Here is a 17,593-nt window from a genome sequence, read left to right as displayed (position 1 = left end):
CTGATACAGAAGAATCGTTTGAACCCAGGAGGTGGAGGTTGCAGTGAGCCAAGATTGTGCCACTGCACTCCAGCCTGGGCAACAGAGCAAGACTCTATTTCAAAAAAGAAATAAAATAAAATGATAATTTAATTGAATTTAATAATTTCAAACCAGGTGCAGTGATTCACACCTGTAATCCCAGTGCTTTAAGAGGCTAAGGTGGGGGGATTGCTTGAATTCAAGAGTTCAAGACCAGACTAGGCAACACAGCAAGACACCATCTTTATAAATTTTTAAAACTAGCCAGGCATCGTGGTGCGTGCCTGTAGTCCTAGCTACTTGGGAGGCTGGGGCAGGAAGATCTGGACCCCAGGGGTTCAAGGCTGCAGTGGGCTACACTTACATCACTGTACTCTATCCGGGGCAACAGAGCAAAACTCTGTCTCTAAAGAATAAGAATAAACTATAATACAATAATTTCAAATGAAAATTAAAGTGTCAAAAAATAAGAATGTTTAAAATTGTGATCATATATGTCAGATCTCAATTTTTTCTCAAACTCCAAAATCTTTCAAGGGGATATATTACCCTGGTTTTTCTTAAAATAGCCAAAAGCAGATTATCAAATTTCCCGTGATTTTGATAATCTCATTAGAGAGAATTCACCTTATTAATCCCATGTATTTGAATATAAATAATACTATCACCTTTTCAAATATGTATTGGCCACTTCTATTTCTTCTCTAAAATTTACCAATTAATGTATTAATGTCCTTTATTCATATCCCTTTGAATTTTTTTCTCCATTCTGTACATAAGATTCTTATTTTGGATTATGTCTTTTTTAGATATCAAAGTGGTAAATATTTTCACCTTAGGCTGTTATATTCCCTGGTAACACTCTATAAGCCATCTTTGCCATTAGGAATTTAAAGATTTTCTATGGTGAGTGTAGCAATCACTGTCCTTTGGTGCCTGGAGTACTAGGTGCACCTGAGGAGGTGGCACAACAGGAAGAGAAGAGGACCCCCGAGGAGGGGTCAGGGAGGAGCTATGTCACCAGTGTTTGTCATCACTCAAGAGGGCACTCCAGACACCTATACCAGAAGGCATAGGTCCTTCAATGGAGAATCCTCTTTCTTCTTCTCTCTCTCTTTCAATTTAGCAAAATAGCTAACATGCCGACCCTAGGTTTCCTCTCTCAACCTCAGCAGGTTTCTCATATTTCACATATTTAAGAGGAAGATGAGGCTGAGAATTGCATCATTCAGCTGTTCTGAGGAACAAACAAAGGAATAGAACACAGTGACTAGAGAATCTTCTGATATCATGGACATTTGAAACTAAAGCTACCAAAACTAAAAAACTAAAAAAAAAAAAAAAAAAAAAAAGACAGAAAAATGATTACATCCAGGGTTCAAGTACGAGAACCCTGGGCATTATCAAACAAAGTTGAGACTGAATTGCTAAATGTTGCTGGAGCAACTGGCAAGATTCACTGAAACCGATATATGTGCAGCCCAGGATGCTGCATTTTGGTCAAACTCCTTAATACATAAAGGAATAAGAAAAGACCAGTAAATAACATACACACAATGCATGACTTAAGCATGGGGAAAACAAAAGCTAGCTCTTCCTATGTGAAAATCTCCAGAAATCCTTGTGTGAAGCCACAGTTACAGCCTGCTGTGCCATGCCACATATGGATATTTTATCTACAAAACAACCAACGTGGCACATGACAAAAGTACTCTTTCAAAACTGAGCTCCTAGTGCCTGTGAGTATAAAGTAGTTAAAAAGAAACATCGGCAGGTGCAGTGGTGCACACCTGTAATCCCAGCACTTTGGGAGGCCGAGGCAGGCAGATCACTTGAGGCTGGGAGTTCGAGACCAGCCTGGCCAACATGGTGAAACCCCGTCTCTACTAAAAATACATATATTAGCCAAGTGTGGTGGTGAGCACCTGTAATCCCAGCTACTTGAGAGGCTGGGGCAGGAGTATCGCTTGAACCCAGGAGGCGGAGGTTGCAGTGAGCCGAGATTGCACCACCACACTCCAGTCTGGGCAACAGAGCAAGGCTCTGTCTCGAGGAAAAAAAAAAAAAGGAGCATCAATTCAATGGGAACATGATGCAACCATAAATAATGAATATTACATAATATTAAACACAAAGAACACAATTTAAATTAGATAAGTATCAATACAAATACAGTTATGAATATACATGAGAATTGCATGAGAAAATAAAAATGCCTAATTAGTGAGAAAAGATGTAGTGAAATGGGAGAATTGTTCCTTCCCACTAAATTTCTACTCGTAACATAAATAATGGTAAAAGTAAACAAAATCAAATCCAAATGCAAATTCAACACAAAAGAAACAAGGAAGCATCTGGCACACAACAGGTGCACAAATAACTGTTGTTCTCCTTGAGTCTTCCCAAGACCGAGAAAAACATGTGACAATCTTAAGTAGCAAAACAGAATCTGAACAGCAAAAGAGACCAGACTTACTCACCTTGAACATGGTCATTTTTCCTCCTCCTTTGGGGAATTTGCAGAGTTCTCAGTTATGCAGTTCAAGGGAAGACAGAATTGTGCCTGAAACATGCCATGGAAGGCAAAAAAAAAAAGAGACATGAAGGGGTGGTCAGTGATGCCACCCAACAGTACGAACATGTGTTGTGAATTAGCACTTGAATGTTCACAGGGGCATTATTCATAATAACCCAAAATTGCACACAACCAAAATGCCTTCCTATGGGTAAATGGACAAATTGTCGCCTATCCATACAATGAAATCTTACTTGGAAATTTAAAGAAATGAAATATTGACTCATGCTACAACATGCATGAACCCTGGAAACATTATGTTAAATGAAAGAAGCCAGTCACAAAAACCCATGGACTGTGTGATCGCATTTATATGAAATGTTCAGAATAGGCAAATGTATCATAGAGAAAGTAGATTAGTGGTTGCTTCACATTTGAGGTGAGAATGAGGTTTAACTATAAATGGGCACAAGGAGTCCAACTGGGAGATAAAAATGATCTAAACTGAATCATGATCATGGTTATTCCACTTCACAAAATTCCTAAAAATCACTGAGTTCCATGCCTGAAATGGGTGAAAGCTATATGTGAAATACATCTTGATAGAATTGGAAAAAATAATTGTTAATCTACATGTCATTGAAATCAGTAAGACTGAATTCTGAGTCCATATCAATAGAATATTTATAGTTGAATGAAGGAATGAATAAATGGGGGAGAAATGGAAACTCTTCTTTACAGTAGAATGTCCACTAATCATGTATCTCCCCATAAGGAACTTTATTATTTTCAAAATTTAAAAAAAGTAACTTCACAGTGGACAAATCTGAAAGACTTCGTCTTGGCCAAGTGAATAAAGTTGAGATCACCAGTGAAGGGACAAACCAACATCATTTGGACACTGTTAGGTTGCAATGAAAAGGACACCTCACCACTACTATGGTAACCCTGCCAATCATGCATAATCTAAACGTAAACATGAAATTTACCAGACAAACCCCAAATGAATGTCTTTCTGCAAAACAACTTGCCTATACTCTTCAAAAAACCATGCATATAAAAGACAAAGGCTGTGGAATCCTTCTAGATTAAACAAAAGTATAGAAATGTGACAATAAAGACAATGCATAAAATTGGACTTTGAATGGGGTTACAGGTAAAAAGTGGGGCAAGGGATAGTTATAAGGACCAAAAGAAGAAACTGAATAAATTTAAATATGGAAGCTGCAGATTAGATAACAACGTTATGTAATATGGTATCCAACACTATCTAATAAATGACACTACAACTACTATTATTAGCTTTTTAACAGATGTGATATGTAATAGATAACAATATTATTTAATATAATATTTAATTATTTTTTTGAGACAGAGTCTCACTCTGTCATCCAGATCAGAGTGCAGGGGCGCCATCTCAGCTCACTGCAGCCTCTGCCTCCCAGGTTCAAATGATTCTTATGCGTCAGCCTCCCTAATAGCTGGGATTACAGGCGCACGCCCCCTCAAATTTTAAAAAAGTAACTTCACAGTGGACAAATCAGCTAATTTTTGTATTTTTAGTAGAGATGGGGTTTCTCTATGTTGGCCAGGCTGGTCTTGAACTCCTGGCCTCAAGTGATCCACCTGCCTCGGCCTCCCAAAGTGCTACAATTACAGACATAAGCCACCATGCCTAGCCAGTATAATATCTAATAGTATCTAGCATGTTATGTGAAACCCTATAACCAGCCCTTTCTAAACACCTCTTACCAAGACACCCCACAATTATCTTGAAATGTGGGCTTCTTTGCTGCAGAAAGCTACAAGCAACTGTCTCTGGCTACAGGTATGTTCCTGGTGGTATCTGGGTGATCAGCAAGAACAAAGCAAACAGGAAAAATGTAAACATTTGGCAAATTTGGGTAAAGAGTATATGAGAATTTCTAACACTATTTTTGCAATTTTTCTATAGTTTCAAATGATATGAAAATAAAACGTTAATTTTTTTTTTTTTTTTTTTGAGACCGGGAGGCAGAGGATGCAGTTTCGCTCTTGTTGCCCAGGCTGGAGTATAATGGTGCAATCTTGGCTCACCGCAACCTCCGCCTCCCGGGTTCAAGCGATTCTCCTGCCTCAGCCTCCTGAGTAGCTGGGATTACAGGCATGCGTCACCATGTCTGGCTAATTTTGTATTTTTAGTAGAGATGGAGTTTCTCCATGATGGTCAGGCTGGTCTCAAACTCCCGACCTCAGGTGATCCGCCCACCTCGGCCTCCCAAAGTGCTGGGATTACAGGCGTGAGCCACCGTGCCTGGCCAATATCAGGAAACATTTACCAAAAAAAAAATGAGATAACGATGAGATAAATTAGGATGAGCATGATATAACATGTAAGTTCACTAGCTATTTCCCTCTTGGCAGTGTTTCCAAATTTCCATAGTTAAACACATAAGGGAAAACACATTTTTTAATCATAAAATTTTGTTTAAATGTTTATAAATAGATATGCAAATATGCCAAAGACCAAAAAGAAATGCACCGGGTGCGGTGGCTCACACCTGTAATCCCAGCACTTTGGGAGGCCGAGGCTGGTGGATCATGAGGTCAGGAGATCAAGACCATCCTGGCTAACACGGTGAAACCCCATCTCTACTAAAACTACAAAAAAATTAGCCGGGCGTGGTGGCGGGCGCCTGTAGTCCCAGCTACTCACTCAGGAGGCTGAGGCAGGAGAATGGCGTGAACCTGGGAGGCGGAGTTAGCAGTGAGCCGAGATCGTGCCACTGCACTCCAGCCTGGGCAACACAGTGAGACTCTGTCTCAAAAAAAAAAAAAAAAATGCACTCGAAGTTTAACAGTTACTATCTTTACATGCTGGATTCATGGGTAATTATAAACTTGTACTACTCGTATTTCTCCAATTTCTGAACGCTCCACAATGATACCGTTGCATAACAAGTGAAATATTTGTAATAAATGAAATAGTTCTAATGAATGAAATAGTTGATAAACTCCCAGAACAGTCCAAGCCCATAAGCCTTGCTCTCAAGGCTCCCTTCAATCAAGTCCTAGCTTGCTTTCCCCACCAGATTCCAGCTAGTTCCTCTGCCTCAATGAGAATGTATCCAAAAGATTATCAACTAAGGCTCTGACCTGTAACGCCCAGGTTTCAACCGCAGCTCCACCTCTTACTGCTTAGGTGACTATTCTCAGATAACTCCTGCTCCTTTGTATCTCACTCATCTTTAAAACTGAAAAAAGTAGTACCTCTCCACAGAGCCACGGCGTGGCGAAAATGTGATTACTTGTATAAAGCTCTTGGGATAAAGTTACCAATTGAGGCTTAATTATTATCAACACCCATGCCTGAGGACACATCCTACACTCTTGGTCGGGGTGAGCATCTCTGTAAAAGAAAAAAAGCCAAGGACCACTCTCGTGGAGCTTTGCCCTCAGTAGCCAAGAAGTCCCTCCCTGCAGCTCTTTTTGAGAATCAGGCTGGGGAAGGAGAAAGCTGTGAAACACCCTGACCGCATTGCCGTCCGGCATAAAAGTTAAATGTTCCTCTCCCTTCGTGGAAGTGGAAACAACCCTCGCCTTCCTAAAAAGAGGTCAGAAGCGTCCGGGATCACCCAGCGTCCTGCAGGAATCAGAGACAAGGGCGGGGATCCCTGTAGATGGAGCTCTGACCCCACCCGGGGACCTGACAGGCTTCGTGGGAAATTAACACTAAGAAGAGACCACCAGTCACTAAGGGAGGGGCTGCTTTAAGGCTTTCATTTGTGTTACCTCTTCCAGTTCCCAAAACGATTTCATTAGGATGGTCCTAAAGTCCCCATTTTAAAGAACAGCAGTGGGAGGTACAGGGAGATTAATAACATCCCAACCCTAAATTGTGAGAAAGTAGCCTCACAGGTGGGATGGAGGGAGGCGGACTGAGCGAGCTGAGAGCCCCAAAAACCCTCAAACCAGGCGATGCGCGTCCCGACCAAGTCCCAACCCCCAGCCTCATGCCCGGGGACGCGAGGACAGCCCCAAGACCAAGAAGGCTCCGCTGACAAGAACGAAAAGAGAGGCCGTTGTCCCTCCAAACCTCCGTTTTCCAACGAGACTCCTTCTCCCCTTAGTCAACTTCCAGGTGGTTGCGAGCCAGCATCGTAAGGGGACACGTTTAGAAGGACCGACAAGACACAGGACTGACACCAAACTACCACCGAATGCACTGCAGCAACCTCACCCCCCGGGAGCGGAAGTGCCCCTACCCCGCGCAGCGTGTGAACTACATTTCCCAGAATTCCCCGGATACGCCGTCCTGAGCCTACTTGCTCGTCATTCAACAGATCTCCTGCGCTACACTTTCTTGAATCTCAAAGGAGACGTTCTATAGTATCACCTTCCGGCGGGAAGCGTGGGACTCCGCGGTGCTCTTTGACTACACTTCCTGCAATGCCCACGAGGAATGAATCCCATAGACCCAAGCGCCTGGTTTGGAATATGGACTGTGGCCCTGAGAGTGGTCCTTCCCTCTCCCTGCGTCCTGGAGAGAAAATATTGAATAGACAGGAATTCCTGAAGTCTACACGCCTCCCGTGATGACAGGAGTGTTACTGAAAGAGAACAAAGCAAGGAGATACAATCTTCAAGGAGTTAGCGGGGAGTGACTGTGGAGCGGTCAGGAGATGGCTGAAAGGCTAATATACTAGACGCTAACAGTATGAGGCTAAATCTAAGAGCTTAAATAATGGGCCAGGAAAAATGGTTTGGGAGAGGCATTGAGTGGGGCACCAGCCCCTGGTACAACCAGACACTGTTGTACCACTGGTTTGGCAAGAAAAACAACCACAGTTTAAGTGTTTAAGAGGGCTGTAAGAGTTAAAGAGAAAAAAAAAAAAAACACGAAAAGCGGCTCAACAGTCAAAGACAGGTTCGTTTTGGAGAATAAACCGAGAGGGGCTTCTGGCCGATTGCAGTCAGGAGCGCTCTCTCTTACGGACTAAGAGTATGTATTGGCTTTAGGGAGAGAGAGCTTACCACAGGCTTAGAATGTTTCTGTATTGGGGAGAAGTCTGTTGTGGGGTTGGAATATCTCTGGTTGGAGGGGAAGTTATCTTGGGACTGACATCTCTCCAATGGAAGGGAAGTTATCTCGGTGCTGGCATGTGTCTGGTCAGGGAGGGGTTTATCTTATGGTTGGAATGTTTCTGATTGGAGATGTCATTTGTGGTTTATGGTCATGCTGACCTTAGCCATTAGGCTGATGCCCTTTGGATTTAGGCAGTTTTTGATCAACGCGAACTTTAAAATGGCAGTGTTTGTCCAAGATGGCGATGCTCCTGCCCTGTCAAGGGCCAATATGGAGGGCCAATTGCCCTCCTGGAAAAGCTATCTTCCCACTTTTAAAGTTTTCATATTAATATTCTTTAGACGTGGAAATGCCACATTTAAGAGAAATTAAACTGCTTAGTATTGTGAAAGGAAAATATCTTGGGCCCCCAAAATCACTAAGGAAACCTCAAGCTGGAAATCGCTTAGGGCAAACCTGCCTCCCATTCTATTCAAAGTCACTCCTCTATCTGTCCTTGCTATCACGAGAACAGCATGGGAAAGACCCACCCCCATGATTCAATTACCTCCTACTAGGTCCCTTTCATGATATCTGGGAATTATGGGAGCTATAATTCAAGATGAGATTTGGGTGGAGACACAGCCAAACCATATCAGTATGTGTAGATTTCTTATTTTCCATTATTACTTAAAAGAAAGCACGTTTCTAACTCTTCTATGGTCATGTAACAACATATCCTAGAAATCACTTCATGTACAGTACATTCTTTTTAGTGCTGCGTAAACTAGAAAATCCAGAAATAAATTTCTACACCTACAGTGAGCTCATTTTCAACAAAGGTGCTAAGTATATATATTGGGAAAAGGACAGTTTCTTCAATAAATGGTGCTAGAAAAACATGATATCCACATATAGAAGAATGAAACTTCAACCCTGTTGTTCACCATATACAAAAATAAAATCGAAATGGATTAAAGACTTAAATCTAAAACCTCGAACCATGAAACTACTACAAGAAAACATTGGGGAAAAGATGTTCCAGGACATTGGTCTGGGCAAAGATTTATTGAGTAATACCCCAAAAGCATAGACAACCAAAGCAAAAATGGACAAATGGGATCATGTCAAGTTAAGAAGCTTCTGCACAGCAAAGGAAGCAATCAACAAAGTGAAGAGACAACCCACACAATAGGAGAAAATATTTGCAAACTATCCATCTGACAAGGGATTAATAACCAGAATATAAGAAGCTCAAACCAAATAGGAAAGAATTTAATAAATCAATTTTAAAATGAGCAAAATATCTGAATAGACATTTCTCAAAAGAGGGCATACAAATGGCAAACAGGTATATGAAAACGTGCTCTACATCATAGATCATCAGATAAATACAAATCAAAACTACCATGAGATATCCCACTCCAGTTAAAATAGCTTTTATTCAAAAGACAGGCAATATCAAATGTTGGTGAGGATGTGGAAGGAGTGAAGGAGGGAATCCTCGCACATTGTTGGTGGGAATGTAAATTAGTAGAACCACTGCGGAGAACAGTATGGAGGTTCCTCAAAAAATTAAAACTATATCAAAGTGATATCTGCACCCTCCCCTGCAATGTTTATTGCAGCACTATTCACAATAACCAAAATTTGGAAGCAACCTAAGTATGCATCAACAGGTGAATGGATACAGGAAATGGACATATACACAATGGAGTACTATTCAGCCACAAAAAGAATGAGATTTTGTTATTTGCAACAATATGGATGGAATTGGAGGACATTACATTCAGTGAAATAAGTCAGGCACAGAAAGACAAACTTCACATCTTCTCACTTATTTGTAGGAGCTAAAAATTAAAACAATTGAATGCATGGAGACAGAGAGCAGAATGTTGGTTACCAGAGGGAGGGAAAGGTAGGGTTGGTGGTGAGGGAAGTGGGGATGGTTAGTGGGTACAAAAATATGCTTAGATAGAATGAATAAGATCTGGTATTTGATAGCACAACAGAGTTACAGTCAATAATAATTTATTGTACATTTGAAATAACTAAACGAGTATGGATTGTTTCTAACACACACAAAAATCTGATAAATGCTTGTGGTAACAGATACCCCATTTACCCTGATATGATTATTATGCATTGTATGCCTGTATCAACATATATACTCCATATGTGTACCCATAAAAATTAGGATTTTTTTTTTTTAGGCTGAGTGCAGTGGCTCATGCCTGTAATCCCAGCACTTTGGGAGGCTGAGGTAGGCAGATTACTTGAGTGCAGTAGTTCGAGACCAGCCTGGGCAACATGGAGGAACCTCATCTCTATAAAAAAATACAAAACTTAACCAGAGGCTGTGGTGCACGCCTGTAGTCTCAGCTGCTCAAGAGGCTGAGGTGGAAGGATGGTTTGAGCCCAGGAGGCCACCACATCCAGCTAGTTGTATTTTTAGTAAAGACAGACTTTCACCATGTTGGCCAGGCTGGTCTTGAACTCCTGGCCTCAAGTAAACTGCCCACCTCAGCCTCCCAAAGTGCTGGGATTACAGGCATGACACTGAACCCAGCCCTTTGCCCATTTTTTTAATTGAGTGGTTTCTGTTATTGAGTTGTAAGAATTCTTTATATAATCTGGATAGTAGAACTCATGCTGTATGGTCTTTTCATGTTCTTGACAATGTCCATGTATGCACAGCATTTTTTAAAACTTAGGTCCCATTTAGGTATTCATATTTGCTTTTGCTTATGTTGTTTCATTGAAGAATCCATTCCAAATAAAGTCAGGAAGATTTACTTCTATGTTTTCTTCTAATACTTTTATAGTTTAGCTGTTACATTAGGTCATTGATGAATTTTGAGTTAACTTTTAAGTGTAGGGTGAGATACAATCTAACTTCATTATGTTGTGTGTCTGTGTATAGGTGTCCCAGCAGTATTGGTCGAAGAGACTATTCTGTCTCCATAAAGTAATCTTGGATCCTTCTTGAAAATCAAGTGGCCTTAGATATATGGGTTTCTTTACGGACTCTCACTTCTATTCCATTTGTCTATATATCTGCCTCCTGGGTTGAAGCGATCCTCCCACTTCAGCCTCTCCAGTAGTCTCCAGCTGGGACTACAGACATACACCAACACAACTGGCTAATTATTGTATTTCTTGTAGAGATGGAGTTTCTGATGTTCACTGAGAAATCTAAAAATAATGCATACAATTATAAAATAGAAACATACCAGCAAATATTCACTGCTGAAGAAAATAAGAATATAATTGTAACACACTATGTATGTACACTCAAAAAAAAAATTCCAGAAACACAGAGAGATGCTTGTCTAGAAACAAAGAAAGGTATTTATTTAATTTTTTTTTTTTTTGGAGACAGGGTCTCACTCTGTTGCCCTGGCTGGAGTGCAGTAGCACTATCATAGGTCACTGCAGCCTCAATCTTCCAGACTCAAGCAATGTAAGGATGCAGCAAAAATACAAAGACTCATGTGGCTGACATTCTAGTGGTCATCAATTTTGACATGTTCATCATTAGTGTTTTCAAAGTGTGTGAACAAACTCTTATACTAAGACCTGTCTCCTGAATAATAACTAATTGTCAAACTTCTGTTAGAAACCCTGCAGCATTCTCTGCTCTGACAGTCCCACGACCACTGGGGTATGCTGAGCTATGGCTGAAACACTAACTTCAAACTGTCCTCAATCACATGGGGAAGCTAAAAAAGCTGATTTCTTAGAAGTAGTGAGAACAGTGGCTCTAGAGGCAGGGAAGGGTAAGGGATAGGTGGGATGGCCAAAGGTTGGCTAATGGATGCAAAAGTACAGGTAGATAAGAGGAAGAAGTTCTGCTGTTCTGCAGCACTAAAGGTGACTATCATCGACAACAATTTATTTTCAAACTGCTGGAACAATGAATTTTTAATTTTCTCAACACAAAAAAGAGATAATTGAGGTGATAAATGTGCTAATTACACTGATTTGATCATTATACATCATATACATATATTTAAATATCACACTGTACCCCATAAATATGTACAACACTTACGTGTCATTTAAAAATAATGATAAAATTATATCAAGATTCAAGCGCCTCTTGTAGCGCTTCCCACAGTCTTCACATTTGGATGGATTTTCTCCACTGTGGTTTTTTTGTTGGTCTTTACGGTATGACCGGTATACAAGCTTCTTTCCACAATCCTCACATTTGAATGGTTTTTTTCGGCAATGGAGTCTCTTATGATTCAAAATACTTGAGGCCTGTCTAAAGCTCTTCCCACAGTCATCACAGTTATAAGGTCTCTCTCCTGTGTGGGCTCTATGGTGCAAGTCAAGACCTGACTTAGTAATGTAGCTCTTCCCACACTTGTCACATTTGTATGGCTTTTCTCCAGTGTGGACTCGCTGATGGATCAAAAGATAGGAGGACCGTCTGAAGCTCTTCCCACATTCTTTACAATTATATGGTTTCTCTCCTGTGTGGATCGTCTGATGCTTACACAAATCCAGCCTACCAACGAAGCCTTTTCCATATTCCCCAGTGCTGTTTGGTTTCTTTCCTGTGTGGACCACACAATGCCTATTAAGACTTGACCTAAGACGGAAGCTCACACTACATATCTCACATTTGAATGGCTTCTCCCCTGTGTGAATTCTCTGATGTTTCTGAAGCTGGAAATCATGAATGAAGGCCCTCCCACATGCCTCACAATTATGTTTCTCTCCCATGTGTAATTTGCAATGAACTGTAAGTGCTGATCTACATCTGAAGCCTCTCCCACATTGTTCACATTTGAAAGGTTTCTCTCCAGTATGCACTCTCTGATGAGTTTGCAGATGTAAACTCTGACTGAATTCCTTACCACACACGTCACACTTAAAGAGTTTCTCTCCCAGGTGGACTCTCTGATGAATATGAAGTGCTGAGATGTAACAGAAGCTTTTTCCACACTCATCACAGGAATGAGACTTCTCTGCTGAGTGTATTTGCTGAGGAAGATCAAAGATGGACATATCACTGAAGGATTGTTTACACTTCCCACAATTGGAAGGTTTCTGTCCTGTGTGCATTATAGATAGTCCTTCCTCAACCTGGGAGTGGGCATCACCCTGTTCAAAGAACTGAGAGCTCTTTATGGTAGAGTCTTGAGGCCTGGTTAAATCACTTGCAATTTCTTCCCAGATCTGCTGGCAGGACCACCCTTCATGTGGTCCTGCTTCTGGAAAAGTCTTCATCTCAGGTTGGATCTTGCCTCCTATCAGAATACAAAATTAAGAGATCAGGACAAGCTATGCCCTGTTCAGTGTTTTTAAGAGTTCACACTTAGGACATGGTATGAAACTTCAACGAATGTTCAGTTTGTGTTTTCCAAGTGCACCCTGGTTTCTGGTTTGCATGACAGTAATCTAAAACCGTACCATGTCACTGGGGACGGTGGCTCACACCCATAATCCCAGCACTTTGGGAGACCAAGGCACTTTGGGAAGCTGAGGCAGGCAGATCACTTGAGGTCAGGAATTCGGGACCAGCCTGACCAACATAGTGAAACCCCGTCTCTATTAAAAATACAAAAATCAGCTAGGTGTGGTGGCACACACCTATAATCCCAGATACTTGGGAGGCTGAGGCAGGAGAATTGCTTGAACCCAGGAGGCGTAGGTTGCAGCAAGCCGAGATCGTGCCACTGCACTCCAGCCTGGGCGACACAGTGAGACTCTGCCTCAAAAAAAAAAAAAAAAGAAAGAAAGAAAAAAACATACCACATTTCAAATAAAAAATCATTGATAGAAATAAAAAGTTTAATAAAAAATTAATATGACACATACATTTAACCTGTTACTGTTTTTAAAATTTCCAACTCAGTCTGAAATTTTACATGATAAATTACTAAACTATTATGTACATAATGAAATATGAATCAAAAGGAACTCTAAGGGAAAGCAGTAACATAATAAATACTTCGTATATTTGCCTGTATATTATATATCCTTATAAAGAAGTTAACCTTCCTTTCAGTTTAAGATGGCTTAAAAAACATTTTTAAAAATAAGAAAAGGAGTTAACCTAACTAAAAAGAGGTCGGGACTTTGTCCTCAGTATCTGAGAGGTAATCTGTAGAATCTTGAAGGGGCATGCCTGAGGAGAGTCTCTCTGTTTGCTTGGGGGCAAATCTTGGGTAACTCTTGATAGTGAAATAATATAATTTAGGGTTGTGACTACCCACAGCTTTGGGGGATGGGAAATGGCAGGTGGTGTTCCCCATGTCAGAAAAAATAACGATGTGATTTAATGTAGGTCTTTAGGTCACAGGGAACCAGTGGACCAAAAGACTAAATAACCACACAGGAATCAACCAACCAATTATGGCTATGTAATGGAGCCCCAATAATTACTTGGATCCCAGCACTCAGTTGAGTTTCCCTAATTGGTGGTTCCTTGTGTCTAAGTCACATGCTAATTTTGGGTATGTAACATGCCCGACTCTACTGTGAGAATACAAGAGGAGATCCACATTTGGTACTTCACTGGACTCTGTCTTATTTGGTTTTTCCCCCTTGGTTAACTATAATATGCATCTTTTGCTTGTAAAAATCAGTAATTGTGAGAATAAATGCATCCAGTGAGTTCTGAGGGTCTTTCTAGGAAATTATTGAATGTGAAGGTAGTTTTGAAAAACTCCTGAATTTGCACTTGGAGTGAAGTGAGAGCAGTTCTCTGTAAAATGTCCCATTAAACTTTTTAGTTTAACCCTTCATGATACTAAACATCAAACACCTTAGAATGTTTATATCTACAAATCGAAAGTATTCCTATACAAGAATTTTGCGTGACACATATAAAATACTTAATCTTATTTTTCTGTTTTGATATGGATGGTAAGTTGGTTATCTGAAAGAGTACAGAGACAGACAACTGCAGTTCTGAGGGGAATCTGAAAGGCTGTCCTTCCAGAGGTCCACAAAGGGGGATGCTCTTCATCAGCCAATCAATGATGTGAAGAATCACTTGGAATGAAAAGAAAGCCTATGATGTAGATAAACAGGCCTTTATAACCGTTTTTATATTCAAGACTACACATCAGTGAGCTGAAATAAAGTTAAAACCTTCAATAGACATTTATAGAAAGGAGCCAGAATGAAAATTATCACAGTGTGGAGACAAGCAGGAAAGGTGTCGTTACATGAAATGTCAGCTAAAGTCACTCACATACACCTACATGCATGAAAACTGTCCAGGTTATACTGAAAGAGGTGTTTCTTATTATGGTTCATGCTCACAAAATGTTCAAAACTTTGTCAGGATATTACCAAGTCCTGAATTAGGTAAATTTTTCTGATGGAGAGTTAAGTTCCAACGGTTGAATCTTGGAAAATATTAATAGGTAAGTGGGTACCCATCAGTATACCTGGCCAAACTCCACCCTTAAGCCTAGAACCTCAGCCCTAAGTGAAAACAGATGACCCCATTTTTCTGCCCAAATGTTGCTTTTTTTGGCCTGCCTGCCACTATCCTGTGACCATAAAAGATTTCAGCTGGCAGAGCAACACAAGCAGCTGAGTGGCAAGGATACAAGTTGCTGAGCGGTGAGCAGAGAAGCAACTGAGTGTCGGAAAGTATGGATAGATGTGGCTAACTTCAGAAGGTGCGGCTTTGGAGAGGGGCCCAGCCACAAATGGCCTGGCTTCAGGAACATGTTGATCCCCTTCCCATCCCCTTTCCAGCCTCCTTTTCTGCTGAGAACCACTCACCACTCAATAAAGTCTTCTGCGTTCATCACCTTTCACACAGTTCATGTGACCTGGTTCTTCCTGGATGCTGGACAAGAACCCAGGTGCCAAGAGGGCAGGGGCTGCTACCCTGACGCTCCACTGAGCTGAATGGCACTTGGCCATCCCCAGATGGCAGAGCTGAAACAGCATGGGTTGTAACATGCTTGGACACTGCTGTGGGGCGTGCACAACAGAGCCTGCTCTCGCCAGAGAGGAGCGACCAGCCAATTCCAGCATTCATTTGCTCCGGTTCCTGCACTCGCTCGCTTGCACACTCCCTCCTGCAAGGAATCGACAGCGGTGGGCTGAGTGAAACAAACCCTGAAGTTCCTGCCTGCAAAGATGGTCAAGGGAACAATCCTGTCTAATAGGTACATGGATATATTTAATACACTGTGACTTATAAATAAGAGGTCTTTAAGGAGATGGGAAGGGGTCTCAGGATGTTTCTATTTTGAGTAAGTAATTCCCCAATTCCTTCCAGGTCATAAAGCTTACTCGTTCAAAATATAGCACTAAATCTATAAAAATAAACAAAAAGCCTGTCCTTTAACTTTTTGACAATTAAATTTGCATAATGTAAAGACGAGGGAAATACACACATTTTTGAAGAAAGATGACCAGAAACAGAGTCAACATTCAGCCACATAACTTGTGTCCTCTCATCCTCATTCTTCCCCCTCTAAGGGAAGGAAGGAGGAACTGGAGGCAGTGAAGTGTGGGCCGACTTTGGAAAAGGCAAATGGGCTGCAGATGGGTAAATCTCTCAAAGGAAAGCTACCTGCAAATCCTCATTCAAAAAGACTTTCTTCTCAGATATAAATATGCTCCCTATGGAAAGCTCCAGGGTAGGTCCCAGGGAAGGCATATTACTCAGTGTGGTCATGAAAAAAAAAATGCTATGCTTAGAAGTTTCCACAGGACATGGGTCAACTGCACACACATAAAACCAATCATGTCAAGGAAACCTAAGAAAGTTGAAAATGGATAAGCAGCCATCCACAGAGAAAAAAAAAAATCTGTTCTGCAATATATAATCAGCCCTCCATATCCATGGGTTTGGCATCCATGGATTCAACCAACAGGACATAAAAAATATTTAGGGAAAAAAATTCCAGTTCCAAAGAGCAAAACTGGAATTTCTCACACACTGAGTCCTATGTTGAATCCTTGTGAATGAAGTGACAGGTAGGCATTGCATTTGGTATTATAACTGGTCTAGACATGATTTAAAGTATATGGGAGGATGTACATAGGTTATAGGCAAAGACTTCACATATATCAGGAACTTGAACATCTCTGGCTTTCGGTATCCATGTGGGGTCCTGAAATCAAACCCCTATGGCTTCCAAGGGACTAATATATTTCATACACTCTGGTTCATGTATTACTTATTAGCTAGCTCCATGATTCCTACAGACAGTGAAGTCCCCCCATCCATTAATTCATTCATCAGGATACCAAATATTTACAGATCCCTCCATGTACTAGGACTATTCTAGGCGCTGAAGATGCAGTCATAAACAAACAGATAAACACCTTGTAGAGATTATATTTGAAAGGGAACAGGTGATCTATCAGTAAACAAAAGCATATGACACATAATACTTGCAGGCCAAGTAAAGATAGGATGGTATTTTCAATAGGGTGCTTGAAGATGACCTCTTCCATGACATTAAAACTCAGCAGACACCTGCATAAACTAACGGAGGGGGTCAGTAAGTTTTGTGGGAACAGAGGACTCCAGTCAGAGAGAAAAGCAAGTGAGGGCCCTGAGGCAGAAGCTTCTGTAGTAGGGAACATAATTGTTCCTGAAAGATGTCCACATCCAGCCTTCAGGACCTATGATTCTGACACATTACACAGCAAGGCAGATTAAGGCTGCAGATGTCATTGAAGTCACTAATCAGCTAAGCAGAAAGTAGGAAAGTCAACTTGGATCATGCAGGAGTGATGAATACAACCACAAGGGACCTGAAAGGTGAAAGACATAGGCATAAGAAGAGTGGCAGAGGGAGCATGACTCCGGAAGAATGGTCAAGGATGCAATGTAGCTGCCTTCAAAGATGGAGGAATGGAAACTAGAGCCACGGAGTGTGGACAGTGTCTAGGGACTGGTAAAACAAAGTGAAGGCCTCTCCCCATGAACATCCAGAAAGGAACAAAGCCCTAAGACAGCTTGATTTTTTCCCAGTGAGATGTGTCAGACTTCAGGCCTAAAGAACAGAGAAATAATA

The 17,593-nt window shown here is 41.1% G+C and overlaps 1 protein-coding gene across 6 annotated transcripts in view; it reads right to left on the bottom strand.

Moving 5' to 3' along the window:
• Window positions 1-17,593, bottom strand: part of ZNF284 (zinc finger protein 284) — a 38,245-nt gene that overhangs the window by 10,659 nt on the left and 9,993 nt on the right. For 2 of the 6 annotated variants that reach the window (XM_054674111.2, XM_063801853.1), the window contains one exon: window positions 10,936-12,841. In XM_054674111.2, coding sequence (XP_054530086.1) covers window positions 11,631-12,841 — 1,211 coding nt within the window. In that variant the 3' untranslated portion in view covers window positions 10,936-11,630. Of the gene's footprint in view, window positions 1-2,501; window positions 2,585-4,288; window positions 4,383-6,307; window positions 6,787-10,935; window positions 12,842-17,593 lie in introns of those variants that run through there. The other 4 variants (XM_001146572.8, XM_016936116.4, XM_016936117.4 and 1 more) reach the window with 4 other exon arrangements.

The sequence above is a fragment of the Pan troglodytes genome, chromosome 20, assembly GCF_028858775.2.
Source record: "Pan troglodytes isolate AG18354 chromosome 20, NHGRI_mPanTro3-v2.0_pri, whole genome shotgun sequence".
NCBI lineage: Eukaryota > Metazoa > Chordata > Mammalia > Primates > Hominidae > Pan > Pan troglodytes.
The sequence above is the reverse complement of the archived record's forward strand: the minus strand, read 5'-3'. Positions and strand labels throughout refer to the sequence as shown.